Below are 21561 nucleotides of genomic sequence, written 5' to 3'. Positions count from 1 at the left end.
ATAGCATGTACTGAAAGCTGACTTTGAATCCATGTCTTTCCTCACTCAACCCTAGTTCAGCTCTTTTAACCTCATAAACCCAACTTAATGCAAAATATAATCAGTGATAATGCTAGACATAAATGTGTACATTTAATAATATTTGTTTGATAATTGTTTAATGAATCAAGTTGACATGACTAAGTAGTCTGAGGATAGTCTAATTATTTTTGATAGATGACTGCTTTTAATAATCAGGGTTCATGAGAAATTACAAGAAGAATCCTTTTTATAATAAATTTTAGTGAAGTTTCATTTAATTTTGCAATGACAAGTTGTAAGTCCATGAACTAGATGAACCCTGGGTCTTTTGTCCCACCAGAGTAATCTATGGATCAAAAATTTATAATTGCTCTACTATCATTGTAGTATTGAAGAATGTGGGTTAATTGTATCTCATGGTCTATATAGGAACCAAAAGACACATTCCTGGTCTAGTACTTATTTCTTACAAATTCCTTTTTCTCAATAGGTTTGGTAACTGATTTGAAGGGTCATTTTGTAACTCAGGTAGCCATGGGAAAGGCTCATACTTGTGTATTAATGAAGAATGGGGAAGTTTGGACATTTGGCGTAAATAATAAAGGACAATGTGGACGAGACACAGGTTCCATGAACCAAGGAGGGAAAGGTAAGTATTTAATGTGCTTATATTTTAAATTTTTCTTTAAAAATAATTGTGAGACAATGAAGTAGATGCTTTAAGACAATACAATGCTTTTAAAATATTTTACCCTGACAGTTATGGACTATTTGCAATGGAGAATACCATTGGTATCCAGAGAAAGAATTGTGGAGTTTGAACAAAGACCAAAGACTATTACCTTTAATTTAAAAAAACCCATTATCTTATATAATTTTGCTATCTCTTATACTTTATTTTTCTTCCTTTAAGGATATGATTTCTTTCTCACCACATTCAACTGAGATTAATGTATACCATGGAAACAATGTAAAGACTAACAGAATGCCTTCTGTGAGGGCTGGGGGGGAGGGATGGGGAAAAAATTGTAGAACTCAAAATAAATAAAATCTTTATAAAAGAAAAAGAAAATATTTTCCCCCTAAATTTGAAAAGTTTCTATACTAGTTTACTCTTTGTATGGTACATACTTTCAGGGTTGCTGCTTTCATTAATTTCCAAATTAAATTATCATTTCTGTGCAAACCACTCTGTATATCCAGTCATAGTCTTCCCTAAGTTCTAGTACCACACACCAGCTCCCTTTTGGGCATTTCAAACTAAATGACCCAGAAATGTCACAAAATCAACATGTCCAAAATAGAATTCATGTTTTTTCCCCAAAGGTATTTCTCTTTCAAATCTTCCTACTATTACTTAGTGAATCTAGCCTCTTTGCCATTCTTTGAGCAAGACATTCCATTTCCTGACTCCACACATTTTTATTGACTGTCTCCCATTCCTGGAATTCTCTCCCTCTTGGTCTGTTTCCTGGTTCCTTGAAATCTAAAGAAACTTTACTGCAGCTGATATACAGTGAACCAATTGCCATCTGGAATTTCTTAAATTGTATGCGAGCGTGTGTGTCGTGTGTATGTGTGTGTGTTAGGTTCCATGTCTACACATGTACAGCCAAAATTCCACCCTGGTGCCTATAATGTTAAGTTCTTCCTTCTGAGATTGTCTCCAATTTACCTGTGTGTATACATATACATATATACATTACACACACACACACACATATATATATATATATATTATATATATATATATAATATATATATATATATAGTGAATATATTGCTTACATATTATTTATTTTTTTTAGTTTTGTTTTTTTTTTTTTTTTTGCAAGGCAAACAGGGTTAAGTGGCTTGCCTTAGGCCACACAGCTAGGTAATTATTAAGTGTCTGAGACCAGATTTGAACCCAGGTACTCCTGACTCCAGGGCCGGTGCTTTATCCACTGCGCTACCTAGCTGCGCCCCACTTGCATATTATTTTTGCATATTTTCTCCCCTCATTTAGACCATGAACTACTTGAGAGTGGTCACTGGTTTTTGCCTTTCTTTTTCTCCACTATATATATCACAGTACCTGGTACCTAGAAGGGCTTAATAGCAGACCTATTGACTTGACTCTGACAATATGGATATGACTTATTATATGCTGCATTAATACTAGCGATTATCAGGGATTCTTGATTGTCCCTTCATTGGATAACCCCAGGCTGATATGTTTTTTGAAGTCTTGTGATTTTTTTTATTGTTAGGTTTTTACTTCTAAGTTCCTGTCTCTGGTCAAATTCTTCTGTCTTGTTATTTCTCTCTCTCATTGCTCCTGAACTTTTTCTTCCACAGGGTGACATTATTCCATTCTCTCTTCACACTTAAACCAGTTAACTTGTCTGACTATACTAACTTAAGTCCCTTTCCCTTGATTGCAGCATCATATCTTGCAAAATTCTATTCCTAGGTTACCTGCACTCTGCCTTCTTTACTCCTGTTTATGGTACTTTAACAAAGTTGGAGAAAGTCATCCAAATGTGCTAAGTCCACAACAAATTGATTACATGTTCCCAACTGACTGCTCACTGCTATATGCCATTCCTGTGACTGCCCCCATGGAATCATCATTGTAGTCTTTTCTTCTCCTTAAAATCACCTCCGCCCTCCCTTCCTTTTAGCAGATATACTTATTTCATATTTTTCTTAGAAAATTGAAACATTCTATTCCTCAGATAAATTGACACCTTCCTTTTGCTCCAGTATCAAAGAAAGAGGCGGTTCTTTTCCTTACCAAGTCCATTTCTTGTACATGTGCTCTTGATCCTAGTCTATCTTGACCTCTCCAGGAGACTGCCCCTTCAACTTCTGTTTTTCTTTTTGTTGTTGTTGTTGTTGTTGTTGTTCTTTTGCAAGGCAAATGGGGTTAAGTGGCTTGCCCAAGGCCACACAGCTAGGTAATTATTAAGTGTCTGAGACCGGATTTGAACCCAGGTACTCCTGACTCCAGGGCCAGTGCTTTATCCACTGCGCCACCTAGCCACCCCAACTTCTGTTTTTCTAATCTTCACTCTCTCTTTGTTTACTAACTATTCCTTCTGCCCACAAACATTATCTTCATACTTAAAAAAAAAAAACCTTCCCTTCAAATCTGCCATTCTCTTAAACTATTACCTTTTATCTTTATTTCCTTTCCTAGCCAAAATCCTAGGGGGGGATTTGGCTTTCTACTTTCTACTCTCTGATTCCATTACCTTCTCACTTACGGAATTAATCACTATTCTACTGAATCTGTACAAGATTGTCAGTGATTTTTTTTTTAATTGCTTAAATACAATCGTTTTTAATCCTTCTTGTATACTTTTTTGATACCTTAGACTACTTCTTCAATTTGTCATTCTCTTTCTAGGTTTTTATGAGCCTTCTTTCCTTTGAATGGGCTTCCTCTAAAGGTCTATCCTAGATTTTCTTCTCTGCTCTTGTCTTTTGTGTGCACTCTTGGCAGTTTCATGAGTCTCATGGAGTCTATATATGTACCTATAGCTTAACTTTAAATTTTTTTTTTATTTAAGGCAGTGGGGTTAAATGACTTCCTCAAGGTCACACAGCTAAACAATTATTAAGTGTCTGAGGTCATATTTGAACTCAGGTACTCCTGACTCCAGGGCCAGTGGATAGAGGATAGAACTCTGCACCACCCATCTGCCCCTTTAACTCTTTTTTGAGAGGGATTTATCAACTCAGGGAAATTTTAGCTTCTTGCTCTATCTCACTGATATCTCATAATCACTATTTCTAATTTATATGGTTCCAACCATTATGTTTTCCCCAGAACCCAGCTCCTTTCCTAACTACCCTAGTTCTTTCTTTTTTTTTTTTAATTTTATTTATTTAAGGCAATTGGGCTAAGCGACTTGCCCAAGGTCACACAGCTAGGCAATTAATTGTCTGAGTCCAGATTTGAACTTGGATCCTCTTAACTCCAGGGCCAGTGCTCTGTCTTAGCTGTCCCTTCCCTAGTTCTTTCAAAGGCATCACATTCTCCTAGTTACCCAGTTTTGTATCCAGGGAACATCCTTTATGTGAGAGTTATCCTTGATGTTCCTCTCTTATATGTAATCATTTGATAGTTTTGTCAGTTCTGCTTTCACAATACAAACTCTTGCATCCATACACTTCTCCACATTTACCTCCTCAGGCTATCATCATTTTCATCTGAGCTATTACAATAGCCACCTATTATAATCTGATCTATTATAATAGCTTCCTGTCTCTCTTCTCTCTGTAAGTCATTCTCTACAAGGTTATTTACCAAAGTAAGCAACCTAAAGCTTGGGTCCAAATGTGTCCCTTTCTGGCTTTGAATTATCCTTGATTTCCCTCCTCAGTCTTCACAATTTGTTTTTACTCTGCCTTCATAGTTTTAGCAGTTTTCTAAAATAATTATTTTTCAGATTACTGTAATGCATATGAGAGCTATTTTTTAAAATATGAAGCTCCAAAAACAATTTTGCAGAACTAATAAATGTTAAACTTTACTGCAGCAGATATACAGTGAACCAATGCCATCTGGAATTTCTTAAATTGTGTGTATATGGGGCTACTAGGTGGCGCAGTGGATAGAATGTTGGCCCTGGAGTCAGGAGGACCTGAGTTCAGATTTGGCCTTAGATACTTAATAATTACCTAGTTTTGTGGCCTTGGGCAAGCCACTTAACCTTATACATTGCAAAACCCTAAAAAAAAAAATTGTGTGTGTGTATATATGAATGTTGGGTTCCATGTCCACACATGTGCAGGGTTAGCAGGCCACGTGCTTCTTTCCTGAAAGACTGCAAGGTGCTTCCAACTTCAAAGTTTTTCCTTTTACATGTACCTCTTTTTTCCTTTTCCCCTCTTTTTTTAACTTAGGTATTCTGTATCCTCATCTTTTTAGGACAGTAGATAAAATGCTGGTCCTAGAATCAGGAATGGCTCATCATTCTGAGTTCCAATCTGTCCTCAGACACATATTAGCTGTGTGAACCCATGAGGAAATTCTGTCACCTAATAGTCTTAAATAGTGATTTGTATTAAGTGATTTGCTCAGGGCCACAGAACCGGTGTGATGATACAACATAGATAGACGACTGGATCTGGAGTCAGGAAGACTCATTTTCTTGAGTTCAACTCTGTTACTAGCTGTGTGACTCCCCAGAAAGTCACTTAATCCTGTTTGCCTCAGTTCTTCATCAGTAAAATGAGCTGGAGAAGGAAATGGCAAATGCAATTTCTTTGCCAAGAAAACCCCAAATGGGATCACAAAGAGTTGGACACACCTGAAACTACTGAATAAAATCCTTATATATTTGCAGTTGACTTAGAATGGGGCCATTACCCTCTGTTGAGTAATGGGTCAGGAGAGAAAAATTAGGAGTAGAGACATCAATTAGGAAGCACTTGTACTAGGTCAGATGAGAGAAAATGAGAACCTGAGCTGGCTGGTGATTTTGTGAGAAAGAAAAGAGGCTTGAAACTTGAGAAAAAGAAATAAAGTCAATAAGCCTTGGCAAACAATTTGCTTAGGGGAGATAATGAAGAATAAAGAGTCAAGTCTAACTCCCAGGCTTTGAACCCCAAACACTGAGATATACATACGTGTGTATGTATGTATGTGTGTGTGCGCATATATATATCACATAACATCAGACATATACATTTATACATGGATACATATATATATATATATATATATATGATATCAATCACATAAATATGGAACTTAAATCAATTTATTGGAAATAAAGCATAAGAAAAGTTATTGATTGTTGTTCCAAATATAGGTTTTGGAATCGAAAATATGGCAACAGCAATGGATGAAGACTTGGAAGAAGAATTAGATGAAAAAGATGAAAAATCCATGATGTGTCCTCCAGGCATGCATAAATGGAAACTTGAGCAATGCATGGTTTGTACTGTCTGTGGAGATTGTACAGGTTATGGAGCCAGTTGTGTCAGTAGTGGACGTCCAGACAGGGTTCCTGGAGGGTAAGGAAATAAATTAGTATAAATAACTTACATTTTATTTCTTTAGATTTCTGTAATTATTAGTAGAACATCAAGAATACATTGTCTAGAATACTTTTATTTTTAAAATGATCCAAATATTTCAGAAAACCATTTTTGTTAGACATTTCTTAAAATTAAATAATTTTTGTTATTAGCAATTTAGGGAATTTTTTATTCAAAATAGTTTTGCCCTTTACTTAAGGAGTAGTATAGATCCAGTATTGTTACTCCTTTGGTAGCCTCTGATTCCATGGTTGCTGTATCTCTCAACCTACATAATTGCTATAGAAATTCATGAATATTTAGTCTTCTAAGGTATGGAGAGGTTGTGATCTGTATTGTTGGAAGGAGTAGCTAAAATGATGAAATCATGGATCCTTCAAAATGAAGAAATAAGAAAGGGAAAGCTTGTTGCATGAACTGAAACAACTTGATTCTGCATTGAAGTAATGAAGGGCATGAATCTGGGCAGGCAAAAAAGTTGTTGCCCAGTGAAAAGCAAAGCAAACTATTGTCATATAATGTCATTTGTGATTCCAGCCAAATCAAGTTTGAGATCTCAACATGGGCAGTTGTAATCCTGGCTCTGATACTGTATCCAGGAAAGCTGTTTTTCCTTTAATTGAATCTGGAACAAATATTCTTCTTGAGGAGCCTTCCAGAGGGGAATGATGAGGAAAGAAATGTAATAGGATTTGAAAATTTTGATTTGCAAATAATATTTCACAGAAATATTTCATAGGATCTGGTTGAATTTTAAAAGCTAAACAATAATAATTTAAATTACTGTAGCAGATATACAGTGAACCAATGCTATCTGGAATTTCTTAAATATTGTGTGTGTGTGTGTGTGTGTGTGGTGTGTATTGACTTCTGTAGATAAAGTGCTTAGCCTGGAGTCAGGAATGTGTGTTAAAATCCAGCTTCAGATACTTACTGGCTGTGTGACCCAAGTCTTCAGTTCTTGACACCTGTTATTTTCTAACATAGTAGTCTGTGTGCCTGTTACTAAAATGTTATTTCAAGGAGCTAATTGTTGGCAAGATTTAATCATATTAAGCCAACACAAGAAATTCTGAATGCTTTCATTTTTAATCAAACAAAGTAAAAGTCAAAAATGATATAGTAATAGTCAAAGATGACCAAAGAGACTTATTTTGACCATCTTTAGTGAAAAATATGGATGAGGTAATTGTGTTTTCCTTATTTTTTATTTAGTTTTATTATATATATACTACTATTTGAGCTCAGATTATTTGGAATATTACTTTTGAAGTAATAATAGTTAAAAAGAAAAGTAGGAAAGATAAATTTCAATACTTTATTTCAAAAGCATGCCAAAATTCCATTAATTTTTGTATATGTTATAGTTTATTTTGTCAGGTTAAAAAAATCATGTTTTCTTACCTATTAGATAAAAAATTATAAATAAGGTTTTATATACTAATTTTTAAGGACAGCTAGATGGTTCAGTGGATAGAGTGCAAGTAAGGTTTATCTTCCTGTGTTTAAATTCATCCTCAGATAGTTACTAGCTGTGTGACCCTGGGCAAGTCACTTAACCCTGTTTGCTTCAGTTTCCTCATCTGTAAAAAAAAAAGCTGGAGAAGGAAATGGCAAACCACTACAACACTTTACCAAGAAAATCCCTAATAGGGTTACAGAGAATCAGACAGCTCTGTGATAACTAAACAGTACTAGTTTTGCAAGAAACATATGAAATAATTCAATAGGGGGCAGCTAGGTGGTGCAATAGATAAAGCACCAACCCTGGAGTCAAGAGGACCTGAGTTCAAATGTTGTCCCAGACACTTAATTGCCTGTGTGACCTTGGCCAAGTCACTTAACCCGTTGATTTAAAAAAAATAAAATAAAAGAAATAATTCAATAGAATCAATTGTTCATGTTTGATTTTTTTTTTATTGATTGGAGTTAAACCTTTTAAGGAACTCAATTTTTACTGTGAGAAATCATTGTGGAAGAATGAACTGACTGAAAAGATCCTCAAACAATTTTATTTTCAAAGGGAAAAATTCAGTAGCAGAGTTTTAGAAAATTGTTATTCCATAATTTTAAGATCTTTGATTTTCTGTGCTCTTAGGGCTTTGCTTCTAAAATCCATAAGTGAAATGCTGTTCTTCTGACAAGTTTTCTGTAAATGGAAACCAAATTATATTTTCATAAGTAGTAACTATGATGTTTTAGACCTTTCTTCCTAGACCAACAAAGAATGAAAAGTTCTTTTTAGAAGGCTCATAGTAAAGACAGCTAAATCATTGGTTTTTCTAGGCCTAGTTTTTCCTTTTAGGCTTTTTGGCAAGGCAGTGGGGTTAAGTGATTTGCCCAAGGTCACACAGCTAGGTAATTAGTAAATGTCTGAGGTCAAATTTGAACTCAAGTCTTCCTGACTCCAGAAGCAGTGCTCTATTCACTGCACCACCTAGCTGCCCCACCTAGTACACTCTTGATGTTTGTTCATTAGATTTAATGTAATACTATGCTTATAGCAGGTACTAAGCAAATATACTGTTTAAATACAGCATATTTATTAACTTTTTTCAATAAAAAAATTATGGTATAGAATTATCTGGTTTGAAAAATAATTAGCTTTTCATTTACTACAATATTGTTAGCCTTGCTTTCTATACATGGAGCAGGTCTGTTAACTTCATTTCCTTATTGTGTGTGAATTAGTCAATTTCTTCAGGTCATCCTCACTTCTTTGCTGTGAGTAAACTGAACAAAGGTAGACCAGAAAGCAGATCTTTTTTTCTTTGAAAATTTTAAAGGGTCCTTAAGTCTACTTCTCTTGGCTGTAAAATTGTATAATTGTGTAATCATAACTAAAGTCAGTAATAACTTTACTTCATAGTTCCTCTTATTCCCAGATAAGTAACTTTTTTTAAAGTAGAGAAGTAGAAGGAGTGAGATATTGATAAAGTTGTACTAGATCAGGGTTATCATTTGAATTTTTAAAAACTTTTTATAATGGGGGCGTCTAGGAGGCATAGTGGATGAAGCACTGGACTTGGAGTCAAGAGTACCTGGGTTCAAATCCAGTCTCAGACACTTAATGATTACCTAGCTGTGTGGCCTTAGGCAAGCCACTTAACCCCATTTGCCTTGCAAAAAACCCCCAAAAAACTTTCGCATAATGATGATGCCAGGCCTATTGTGTGTCAGCTTTGAAAGTAAATTTATTTTTTATGCATTTGACTCTATGAGAATATTTGTTCCTGCAAGGATTGCATCTACTGTGATAGTGCCTTTTTTGACTGTACCCCATAACTAAAATACCTTTCCTCTTTACCTCTGCCACTGAAGAATCTCTAATTTATTTCAGAATTTAGGACAGATGCCACTCCTATCTTCCCACAACCTTGAAATTACCTGGTACATATTGTGTTCCATCTGTGTTCACATTGTTTCACATTGAGTAGATATGAGCTTCTTTAGGAAAGACATATTTTGTTTTTTTTGTATTTGTGTCCCCAGTACCTAGACAAGGTCTGGCATGAACTATCTGGTCATTAATTAAGTATACCTAGGAAAATTTTGATCTTTTTCTTTTCAAATATTTGAAATCTTGTGGTTAAAAAGGGATTAAATTTTTACTGGAGGGAAAAATAAATTTAAACTCCTCTCCTTAGGCTACCACGCAATTCACAGTTTCCCTGTGAGACAGCTTACCTGAGGTTCAAGTTACACTGGGGTTCCACACTTCTAAATCTGTTACTCAGGAGCTACCACTGGTGTGTTTCTCTTCAGTAGTCATTATGAGCACATAATCAGACATTTACTATAATGGCATAGTCAGAAGCAAAACATGTTCCCATGAAATGCACACAGTGTTAATAGTAAGAGTAGATGCCCTTGAGTTCATGACTATCAAGGTACAAGCATAATGTAACTTATAGACAAGGAATTTGAGTATACTGGGCATATATTTTGTATTAAGTCTGTGTGTATGTGCGCATGCGTGTGTGTGTATTTTAGAGACCTGATACTATATTGTATTATTTGAAAACAAAGGTTACTTTGTACAATATCAGATATTTTAAAATGTGTGTTCATTGATTAATTGAGGATACTTAAGGAAAATGTGTTAAGTCTCTTTAGATACTTGAAATATTGTAGATTACATTTGAGATGAAAGAAGAATTAAATTATACCAAAGAATCAATCTCAACAATTAGTAAAAGTTAGTGGGAGTTCTTAGTTCAGCATAAAGAACTTAAAAACAATAAGAATGGCTCAAAACTGAAATAGATTGTCTTAATAGGTAGCAACTACTTTAGGTAGTGTTGGAAGAGTCATTGATCCTATGATATAGGAAATCACATGAAAAGAAAGGGATGAAATAGTAAGAAACGATGTTAAATAATTTTTATTCTTTATTTTAGGATCTGTGGCTGTGGTTCTGGGGAATCTGGCTGTGCTGTCTGTGGCTGTTGTAAAGCCTGTGCAAGAGAATTGGATGGTCAGGAGGCAAGACAAAGAGGAATTCTTGATGCTGTGAAAGAAATGATACCTTTAGATCTCTTATTAGGTAGGGTGATACTGTTGATTTGTTTGTGTGTGACACATTTTATTCTTCTATCTTCTACATTATACATAAGTATTTTGAAGAATATAGAAAATTTACAGTTAAACAAAATCAAGGAAACTGGTAATAAGAATTATTTCTTAAATATTGTGACTGTTCTAGCTCCCTCTAAAATGAACCCTTACTGTAACCAAAAAACAGCATTCCTTTATATTGAATAGTTTTCTCACTTTTTAGTTTATTATGCATTTTGATCACATCTGTGATTTAGCTCAGTCCTTATATTGATAATTTTTCAGCTGTCCCTGTACCTGGAGTTAACATTGAAGAACACCTTCAGTTGCGACAAGAAGAAAAACGGCAGCGTGTAAATAGGAGACATAGATTGGAGGAAGGTAGAGGTAAGATTATGCAAAAAGAAATTAGTTAAAAACCTGATCATTTGCTCAAATGGGCAAATTTGTTTTCAAAGTCAACAAAACATAATCCTCTGAATATCTATTAATTCCAAATATTCTCCTTATAAAAGATGTTATTATCCCCTGAATTCATTGTGTAAAGTATATTTACTGTACAAACAGGAACTTTACCATCAGCCTGAAAATAAGTATTTATTTAACACATATAATTTCTTGGGTATGAATCATAAGAAGTATCTTTTTACTTTAGTGGAAAGCCTACTAGCTCATTCATCTGATCAAGCAACACCAGTTTCTAGGAGATGAATGATCTCCATAGCCACAAAGCAGTTTAATTTAGTCTCTGTATTATCTGCCCATATTTCTGTACAGATTTTTCTGGGGAACCTGTTCTCATTATATAAAGCAATTACTATATAGATGTATATATTTTACTACTCCTTTGGAGTAAGGCCAGGATTCAGGTGAGTGACACCTTTGTAAATTTTATTTTCAGAAACAGATATACTATTTTTTATCCTATTGACATCTAACTATTTTCCTTGGTTCAAAGTGACTTGGAACTTTTAATTAGGGTGTGTGTGTGTGTGTGTGTGTGTGTGTGTGTGTACACACACACATTTATAAATATGTAATTATATAGATTTAACTTAATACACACACAAAAACACATTGTAACTATTGGGATGGTCAAGGTGAAACAGTTATGAACATTGCCAAAACAGCTTTCCCAAGGAGGATTATAATAAATTGTGTTTAGTTGAGATTTTCTTGCCCAAAACATAAAACTGTCAAAATTCACATTTACTGGTACCCAGATATCATAAATGTTTGTTTAAAATGTAATCCTTGTTGTTCAAGTTACATGAAATCTCCATTGTGTCACATCATCTCAAGTTTTAATTCATGGTGACAGCTCTTATCTTCTTGAAGGTAGTAAAACTTTATTTTCTTTTGGATTCAGTGATGAATTGTTTTTGAAAGCAGAGAAACATTGTCATTCTAGTTTCAGATTACCCCAAAATATCTTTGTTGGTTAGTCTATTGATTAATTGATTATTATTAGCCTTTTCTGGTTCTTGCAAAGTCAACATTTAAGTGCTTAAATTCAAAGAAAATGTTATGGTGACATTAAAATATATTTTTACCTAATTACTAATTATTCATGTAATTCTCTAAATTGCCTGGAACAGTTGTGTATTAAATGTTTCATGGGTTTAAAAAATTGTTATTTGAGATCATGAAGGAATTTTAAGACAATATTATTGGGTCTTTAATGTTCTTACTCATTAAAGGATCTTCATTTTCCACATAAATGTATGACCTGCAAAAAGAATATTGTAAATTGTCAGTCATAAAACTTTTCCTCCCATTCTGCCTTCCTTTTTACATGGTATAAAAATTAGTTAATCTCAGAAGGAAGCAGACTGAATTGTTTAATGCTAAAATCTTTCTTCCTTTACTGTACCCAAATAAATTTAATTATTTTTCATACATAGAAGAAAATATTTACAAGTATATTCAGAATGCAACATTAATTCACCTGGTTATATATTTTATTTGTGACATTTTATAAAATGAGTCCTCAAACATTATGCCCATTCATTTTTCCCATTTAAATTTCAAATAAACTCTCTATGCTATTGTATTTTATTTAGCAAATGTACACATCAGTTGCAAAAAGTTGCGTTTTATTTCGTTAAAAATTCCTTTCTTACTAATCCTCAAAATTCACTAACAATTCATTTACTTATAATTATTGGGGAATCATCTGTTCTCATATTTTAATTTTCTAGGTGGCTGAAGCTTGCTCCTTTATGCACCTTAACTTTTATTTTAATTATTTTTGTTGAAATCTTTTAAAAGGTGTTTACATATGTTTACATATTCTACTTTTAAACATTATATTAGCCATGTTTCCTAGTCATTATTTCAAACTTAATTTGTGATTTTTTTTTTTGTAGTTACAGTCCTGGGTTAAATTCTCCTTTGGTTTTGTGATTCTGGGTCATCCTCTTTATTATCCAAACAGTTCTCTAATACTATAAGTTAAAGAACAGCTACTGATTTGCTTTGCTAGAGTGAGTTTCCTTACCCTACATTATTTACACTAATGAAATCTCAGATGCAGAACCAAAAATAAAACATTACAAAACAGGGATACTCTTAGGGAACCATGGAGTAGGTATGTTTTGTGGTTGTTGTTGTTTTTGCACCAAGCTATTCAATTCCCAAATTACTTTTGCAATTCTGTTGACTACTTCCTTACTGTCTCTGTTTCTTCTCTGTATTTGATCCATTTTCTCTCTCTTCCCCCCAATATATTGCCACTTAAGCTTTTAAAATGACAGCATGTTTTACCCCATTTTCAAACCTGTCACCTGACCATGAATAGCTCTGTAATTTGAGAGCAAAAGTTCTTTTAAGAAATGAGTGAGGGGCAGCTAGGTGGCTGTAGTGGATAAAGCACCGGCCTTGGAGTCAGAAGTACCTGGGTTCAAATCCGGTCTCAGACACTTGATTATTACCTAGCTGTGTGGCCTTGGGCAAGCCACTTACGCCAGCTTGCCTTGCAAAAAAAAAAAACTAAAAAAAACCAAAAGAAATGAGTGAAAAAACATATATTAACTGCATACTTACGGTCAGGGATATACTAAATCAGGACTGTTGTCCAACCTTGCTTTTAAAAGTTTTTTGGGGGCAGCTGGGTTGCGCAGTGGATAGAGCACTGGCCCTGGAGTCAGGACAATCTGAGTTCAAACCCGACCTCAGACACTTAATAATTACCTAGCTGTGTGACCTTGGGTAAGTTACTTAACCCCATTGCCTTGCAAAAACCAAAAAAACCGTTTTTATTGAAACAATAGGCAATATATTTTGATTTGCCATTTTAGTGAGAGCTCTGCAGTAGCTCATTTTCATTTACTAAAGCAGTTAGTAAACTTACAGGGGGCCATATAAAATCACACTGCAGGCTGCATTTTGGACAGCCCTGTACTAAGTGCCTCACAAGAATACAAAAACAGAAGCTAAAACAATTTCTGCCACAGCCATTTTTCTTGGTGACCTATTTACTTTCAGATTTATTGCTGTGTTCTGCCTGGCTTACATTGTTTAAAGTTCAACTTTATAGTAAGAGAGGTGTTAGATCATAAAGAGTACCTTTTGGTATAGTGGATGATACACTAGATTCTGTGATCTGAAAGACCAGGATTCTGAAAGACCTGGATTCAAATCCTGCCTCACACAATGTGTCAAAACATCTGTATCAGTCTATGCAAGTCATTGAATCTCTTTGTACCTCTTTTGTCATCTTTAAAAAACAAGAGGCTTGGATCCTTTTTCCTGTATAAATGTTCTCATCCCTCTGTTTCTTCTTAAACAATTGGGAAATTGATTTTAGTAAATGATGCTTAAAATATTTGTTCTTTAAAAAGGCAGACAATGACTTTTTTTCTTGAAAACTCAAATTAGACTAAAACATCTACATTGCATATTTTTATGCGCCCTGTGATAATTTTCTGTTTTAAATCTATAAAAATCTTTTGATCTGAGTTTTATAGTTTTAAAATGTTGGAGTATCTCTAATTGGTTCCATATTTTAAAAAAATGGTTGCTGTTATCATCTTAGCATCTTGACTTCCTACAAAGAAGGCAATACTGTCTAAGAATGCAGGAGATCTTACTCTAATTTCTCTTCTTCTTGGTACCTTATAGGCTCTTAATCAAAGACACTCTTTAGTTAAAATAGACACCATTTAATCAACAGTAGTATGTGAACAAATTTAGTTTTCATTGTCTTTTGTCAGTTTTTTAAGTTGATGGTTCTACTCCTTCAGGTCTGGTCAAATCATTTTAGTATTTGACTTTAAGTCTTTTTACAACTCCTATGATTAGTAAGAATGAATTAGCAGTATAGGATAGGAGGGTAAGTACCTGACTCATTGGCTAGAGTGCTAGTCACAGAGTTAGGAACACTCATCTCAAATTCAAATCTGTCCTAAAACTCTAGTGTGTGACTCTGGGTATGTCACTTAATCCTTGTTGTCTCAGTTCCCTTATCTGTAAAATGAGCTGGAGAAGGAAATGGCAAACCACTTTACTATCTCCAACAAGAAAACCCCAAATAGGGTCATGAAGAGTTAACATGACTGAACAACAACAACAGCAAAATAGGAAGCAGTGGTGAAAGTAAGGAAGGAGTAAAGCAGAACAGGGTTGAAGTGGACATCTGACAATATAAACCAGAATATTTCACTCAATTTCTCAGTATTCCAAGCCAGTAGTGTCTCTGTGATAGTAATGAGGCCATTGAACTGTACATAAGAATCCTCACTGCCCACATAATGCTTTAGAAAACCACATATTAACATTCTCTGTTTTCTATTCTATTTTTATATATTTCATTAAATATTTTCCAATTACATTTTAATCTGGTTTCAATTGCACTTGCGAGTACTGAGGCAATTCTTATTTGAAGAATTTTAATTTGAACAACTGTAATTTGAAGCACAGTTGCATTAGTGGAAGAGATTTCCTCACCAGAATTTCCTTGTACCAGCAAAATCACAGATGCAGACCAATGCATTCTTTCTCACTTCATACCATTTCTGACTTCTGTCCTCAATCCTAGTTATATATTTACTAGTAAAACATAGTGGTGGTGGTGGAATTTCTTTTAAAAAAATGTAATGGATAGTAGACTCAAAAAACAATAATAACAAATCAGTACTAAATTTTTGTTGGCCTTCAGTTTTTATTTGTTGCGTGGTGGTATTTTGCTGTCATATGCTAGCTACTATTTTTCTGGTAGTAATTGTAGGGTTCTCTGTTTAAACAAACAAGTCTAATCCTTTTTTTCCATGTGTGAGGCCTTTAAACCTGGTTCTTATTTCCCCTGCCTTCCAAGGTATCTCTAGGCTAAACATCACCAGGTCCTTCAGACAATTGTTATATCTCACTCTAGACCTTTCACCATTCTGGTTGTACTTAACTAATTATTCTTAACTTTTATTAGTGCACTTCCTAAAATATGCTGTTCAAAATAGAATGATTCTTAAGATCTTGTCTGATGAGGACAAAATATAGCAAGAATATCATGGCCCTAGTGTTGAATACTGTGACTCCCAATTTAGCCTGTTTGAGTTAATTATATTGCCTGTCATAGCACACTGTCCACTATCAATCAGTTAATCTATCACTTAGCATGATCCTGACACATAATAGATATTGAATAATGTTTATTGACTGGCAATCAACAAGCATTTATTAAGGATTTACTATTTTTCTAGTCACTGGAGTTGCAAAATACAGCTTTTACCTTTAGAAGAGCTTATACCCTATAGTTGGTTTATAACGTTATGATAGAAGAGACATATATATATGCGCAAATTAAACACACAGTAATTGGGTTGAGGCAGTACTAGAATAGAATGTCTAAGACTAAGAATCCTTACTTAACTGAGTGACCAGGGCATGTCTTTTAACCTCTCTGAACTAAATAAGTATTATTGTTGATGTTGTTACTAATAACAGCTGAGGTGATTAGGAAAGGCCATTTGAAGGATGGGGATGCTTCAATTGTACTGGAGTTTCAAGAGAGATGAGGAGAAAAAGTTTTTAAAATCCTTATATTTTTTCATTTGCTCTAATAGTAATCTAAACAAATCATCCCCAAGTTGATTTTTTGAAACCATGTTTAAGATTTTATAATTATTCTCATCAAATTTTATCTTACAAAATTCAGCTCCATGTTCTAGTCTGTCAAGATACTTTTTGTGCTAAGTTTGTCATCTCTGCTTATCTCATTTACCTTCATCTGAAAATTCAGTAAACATGCTGTCTCTTCTTTGTCAGTGTCATCTTCCCCAGATAACTAACTCCAAGTTGACAGTCTTTAATGATTACTTGTCAGGTCTAGCCATTCCTGGTTGAACTTCATGGGATGTCTTGGCTAATTCAGTTGTTTTCTAGCTTGCAACTCTTTCACAGTTTTGATTTGCCAAAAAAAAAAAAATTTGTTTTTTCTTTATAATGTCTAAATTTCACATGTTAGCAACCATATTATAAGACTTAATTACTCTGAGCTCTAAACTAGCAAGGAATTTGCACAGTGCCTAGTACCTGACAATGTGGTTAGGGGAAAAATAGGACAACTGAGTACCAGTAAATAAGAGTTAAAGTCAAGAGTTAAATATTTAGTTATACAAACATAGCTTGGTTGTATTGTGAGAGAATTCAAGTTAAATTTGAAAAATATTAAAACAATTCTTAAAACCTACTTTGCATGCATATTGAAACCTAATTTTAATACTTTAAATGATATCCTTGATTCAGTTAATTTTTAAGCCATGTAAATTAAAGTAATACATTTTAAGTGAATTTCTTTTTTTTAGGTTTTTGCTAGGCAATGGGGTTAAGTGGCTTGCCCAAGGCCACACAGCTAGGTAATTATTAAGTGTCTGAGGCCAGATTTGAACTCAGGTACTCCTGACTCTGGGGCTGGGGCTATATCCACTGCACCACCTAGCTGCCCCAAGTGAATTTTTTTTTAAAAATGTGATGAAAATGTTCATCAACTTAAAAGATATTTTTCCATAGACCAAACTTGATATTTTTTAATTTATTTCAATATATTTAGCAATATATTTGTCCTTTTTAAGTATTTTATCTTGCTAGATCAAATATGGCCCTTTGAAATATCTTTTATTATTTCATCAATACATATTGCTATTGGAAGCCATTATATGAATATCATTATTATTGAATTATTTAATTTAAGCTGCATTGCCAGGCAATATCAAGAATCTAAAAGGATCATATATTCCATCACTGTCATATCACATATATATATAGTCTTGCATTTAGTTCTAGGTTTTAAAGACACTTTAAGAACATTGATAAATAGTAGAAAAGGGCAACCATGATAATTAAGAACCTTGAGGAGATGAAGGTGGCGCTGGCCTTGTCAGGAAGACCTGAGTTCAAATCCTGTTTCAGGACTATGAATAGTTATGTGCATCTGTGTAAATCAATTTCCTCATCTATAAAATTAAGGAGATTGGACTATATCACATCTAAGATCCCTCCCAACTTTAAATCTATAAGCCTCTCAGATAAGCTCTTGTGGGAACAAGAGTGAAATGGAGGTACAGTGGATAAAGCACTGCCCTTGGAATCAGGAAGATGAGTTCAAATTTGGCCTCAGATGCTTGTCACTTGCTAGCTGTGTGACCTTGGGTAAGTCACTTAATCCTCCTGATTCCAGGGCCAGTGCTTTATCTACTGTGCCTCCTACCTGCCCCATAAGTCACTTAACCCTGACTGCCTTACATCCAGGACCATCTCTAGTCATCCTGATTCATACTGGCCACTGGGCCCAGATGGTTCTGGAGGAGAAAGTGAGGCTGGTGATAGACAATCCCTCCTCACTCAGTGCCAATTCATGGGCTTGTCAGGGCATCACATCTCTGATGTATTGGTCTTCAAGAACAAAGAATAAATATCTTGAGTAGAAAGGTTAGTCATGATAAAGAAGGAGGGCCATCTCATCATCTGGGACTGAAACAAAGGAAGGGAGGGTGTTTAAAGGCAGAGTTTGGGGTGAAAGAAAGAGAAGAAGAGCTATAGCTTCAGTGTCTATAGTTTTTAATTAGTGTGGATAATAAATCCTGTGAAATGGTTGTTTTATTTGTATATTTCCATTGGGCTGAAACCTTTGAACATATTTTATATAATTATAACTTTAGAAGGGGGAATTTGAATATGGTAAACATATGCTATTATTATATTATTATTTCTCTTTATTAATAGTAATAATATTATCTTATTTGACTTTCAACTCAGCCCTACAGAGCTTCTTATGTATCGTTCCCCACTTTGTAAAAGAGGAAACTGAAACTCAGAAAGTTCACATGATTTGCATGAGTTTCAGTGGTAGAATTTCCCCCAAAAATTTCTCTAGACTTCCAAATCTAGTGGTCTTAGCATTATTCTCTGCAGACTTTCTTGGTAGCTTCCAGTGCTTTCAGATTATCATGTAAATATCATGGCTTATTCCTACCAGTGAGAAGATAGATGTTGGCTTAAATTTTAGAAATAAAGTGTCTAAAGATGACATGTATGCTTCATTTTACAGTAGGAAAAACTAATGCCCTCAAACTATATTAAAATTTAAATGTAGGTGAAAATTATCTTATTAGAGTAATAATTTTGCATTGTAGTTGTAAAACTATACCTTTCAAACATTAATTTATATTCTGTTTCATCAGTTGAAATCTATAACATAAATGGTTTTTTGTTTTGGTTTTGATTATTTTATAACTTGGTAGCATATACTTTATCTGTAAAATAATAATTGTTGCAACTAATTTATGATTTTAGTAGATCTTCATAGCAATTTTAACAGGGCATTGTGTGCGTGTGTGTGTGTGTGTGTGTGTGTGTGTGTTTGTGTGTGTCTGTGCAATGTTCTTAAGTTAACAGAACAAATAGTCCTCAATTATTAATATCAGATCAGGGCTACATGCAACCCAAAGGACAGTTTTATACTTTACCCTATGGGTATACTTAATGTCTTAGTAAAGGAAGCTGAGCACCTGCAGAGCTCTCACTAAAATAGCAAATCAAAATATATTGTCTATTATTTCGATTAAAACTTTTAAAAATAAGATTGGACAGTCCTGAGTTAGATCATTGAAAAGGTAGAAAGCTATTTGCCATTGTCATGACCTAAAATCTACCCTGGACCTAAATGGTTGTTTTCTCTATAGATAAGAATATATGATCCTATTGTGCTTTATTGAATTAAATCCCAGAATATTTTAGGGACTTAATGACAGATGCAGTTAATGGAGATCAGCCTTACAGTCCTTAGAGGAAAACTGATTTTGAGAAGGTCTTATTTCATTATTTGTATTTGTATCCCCAGACCAAGCAGAGGACCTTGCATATTGTAGTTGTGTATAAGTTCTTGTTGAGTGCTTGTTGAAAAATGTCTTTTGTCTAAACTGTGACATGCATATGCTGTTCCATTGAATATGTGTATGTATACACACATACACACACACACTTATATATGTATATAACTACACATACACATATATACATACATATCTGGATCTGTCCTATACTTAGATATGACATGTGCTCAGAAGTAAATAGGAGAAAGAAGATTGCATTTTTGGAAATTTTTTAAAATTAATTTATTTTTTCAAAATACATGTAAAGATAGTTTTCAACGATCCTTTTTTGTAAGGTTACACATTTTTCTACCTCTTTTTCTTCCTTCTCTTCTCTTCTCCCCTAGATGACAGTGAGTAAGCTAATATAGGTTATAGATGATAGTTGAATCAGAACAAAAAGTAAAAAAAAAACATGAGAGGAAAAAATAAAATAAATTTAAAAATTGAAGACAGTAATAAACTTTGGTCTGCCTTGAGACTTCATAGTTACTTCTCTGAATATGGATGGTTTTTTCCCATCACAAGTCCTTTAGAATTGTCTGATTATTGTACTATTGAACAGAGCAAATTCATCATAGTTGCTTAACACACACAACGTTGCTATTAATATATATATATATATATGTATATATATGTGTATATATGTATATATACACACACACACACACACACACACACACAATATTCTTTTGGCTCTGCTTGCTTCACTCAGCATCAGTTCATATAAGTATTTCTAGGTTTTTCTGAAATCCCTTCCTTCATGATTTCTTACAGAATAACAGTATTCCATCACGTTTGAAAATGTCCACTGTTTTAATAATCTCATACTGCTACTTAAACAAAAATCCATCTAAATTTTCTCTGAGTGGTACCTTAAGTTTTCAAATTTTGTTATTTTCAAAGAATTAAAATTGCAGGTAACCTGAAGGGTGATGAAGAGAGACTATGGTGAGTACTAAAGTATGCCGCAACATGTTTCCAATGGCACCCTATATGTGAGAAGTAGTATAATGTAAGGGATAGTGTAGAGGAAATGTTTGAAACCCCCCCCCCCCACCAAAGTCAGCTAATCACATGACAAAAGTAACAGGAAACAGACAACCTAAGTTTTCCCCTTTGTCACCCACAAATATGAAAAGACCCAGTAGAAGTACTTCAGTATATTGAGTGGATACTTTATGGAAGATTATGCATGAATTAAAGGGAGGGAGAAAATACATCAATGAGATCAGAAAATCACTACAATATTGAATGGGTGTGTATCTGTGTCTACATATATTTGAAAGAGAGGAGAGACAGAGAAAAAGAGAATGAATGTGTTCATGCATTGCTAATATTTAGGGGGAAATAAGTATTTTTATCTTCAAAAGTACTTATTATTTAAACCTTTAAATATAGCATGATCATGTTTGCAGACTCATATATTTGAAATATAGAGAGTATTTTAAACTAATCAGTACTAAAACTTTTGGGGGACTCTGTATATTTGAAATGTCTTTTGTTTGACTTTATCAAAATATTGTCTTATCCATAAAAAATTCAAGTACATTGAAAGTATTGTATATTGCTATGTTCATTG

The 21561-nt window shown here is 34.0% G+C and overlaps 1 protein-coding gene across 1 annotated transcript in view; it reads left to right on the top strand.

Moving 5' to 3' along the window:
• The window catches only part of MYCBP2 (MYC binding protein 2), a 292534-nt gene that overhangs the window by 70189 nt on the left and 200784 nt on the right, over nt 1-21561 (top strand). The window contains exons 14-17 of the mRNA XM_074192761.1: nt 512-670; nt 5829-6033; nt 10458-10603; nt 10900-11001. Of these exons, the coding sequence (XP_074048862.1) occupies nt 512-670; nt 5829-6033; nt 10458-10603; nt 10900-11001 (612 nt within the window). The remainder of the gene's footprint in view (nt 1-511; nt 671-5828; nt 6034-10457; nt 10604-10899; nt 11002-21561) is intronic.

Source organism: Macrotis lagotis, chromosome 6, assembly GCF_037893015.1.
Source record: "Macrotis lagotis isolate mMagLag1 chromosome 6, bilby.v1.9.chrom.fasta, whole genome shotgun sequence".
In the NCBI taxonomy this organism is placed as follows: domain Eukaryota; kingdom Metazoa; phylum Chordata; class Mammalia; order Peramelemorphia; family Peramelidae; genus Macrotis; species Macrotis lagotis.
Note: the sequence above shows the minus strand (reverse complement) of the source record. Positions and strands in the feature narration are given on the sequence as shown.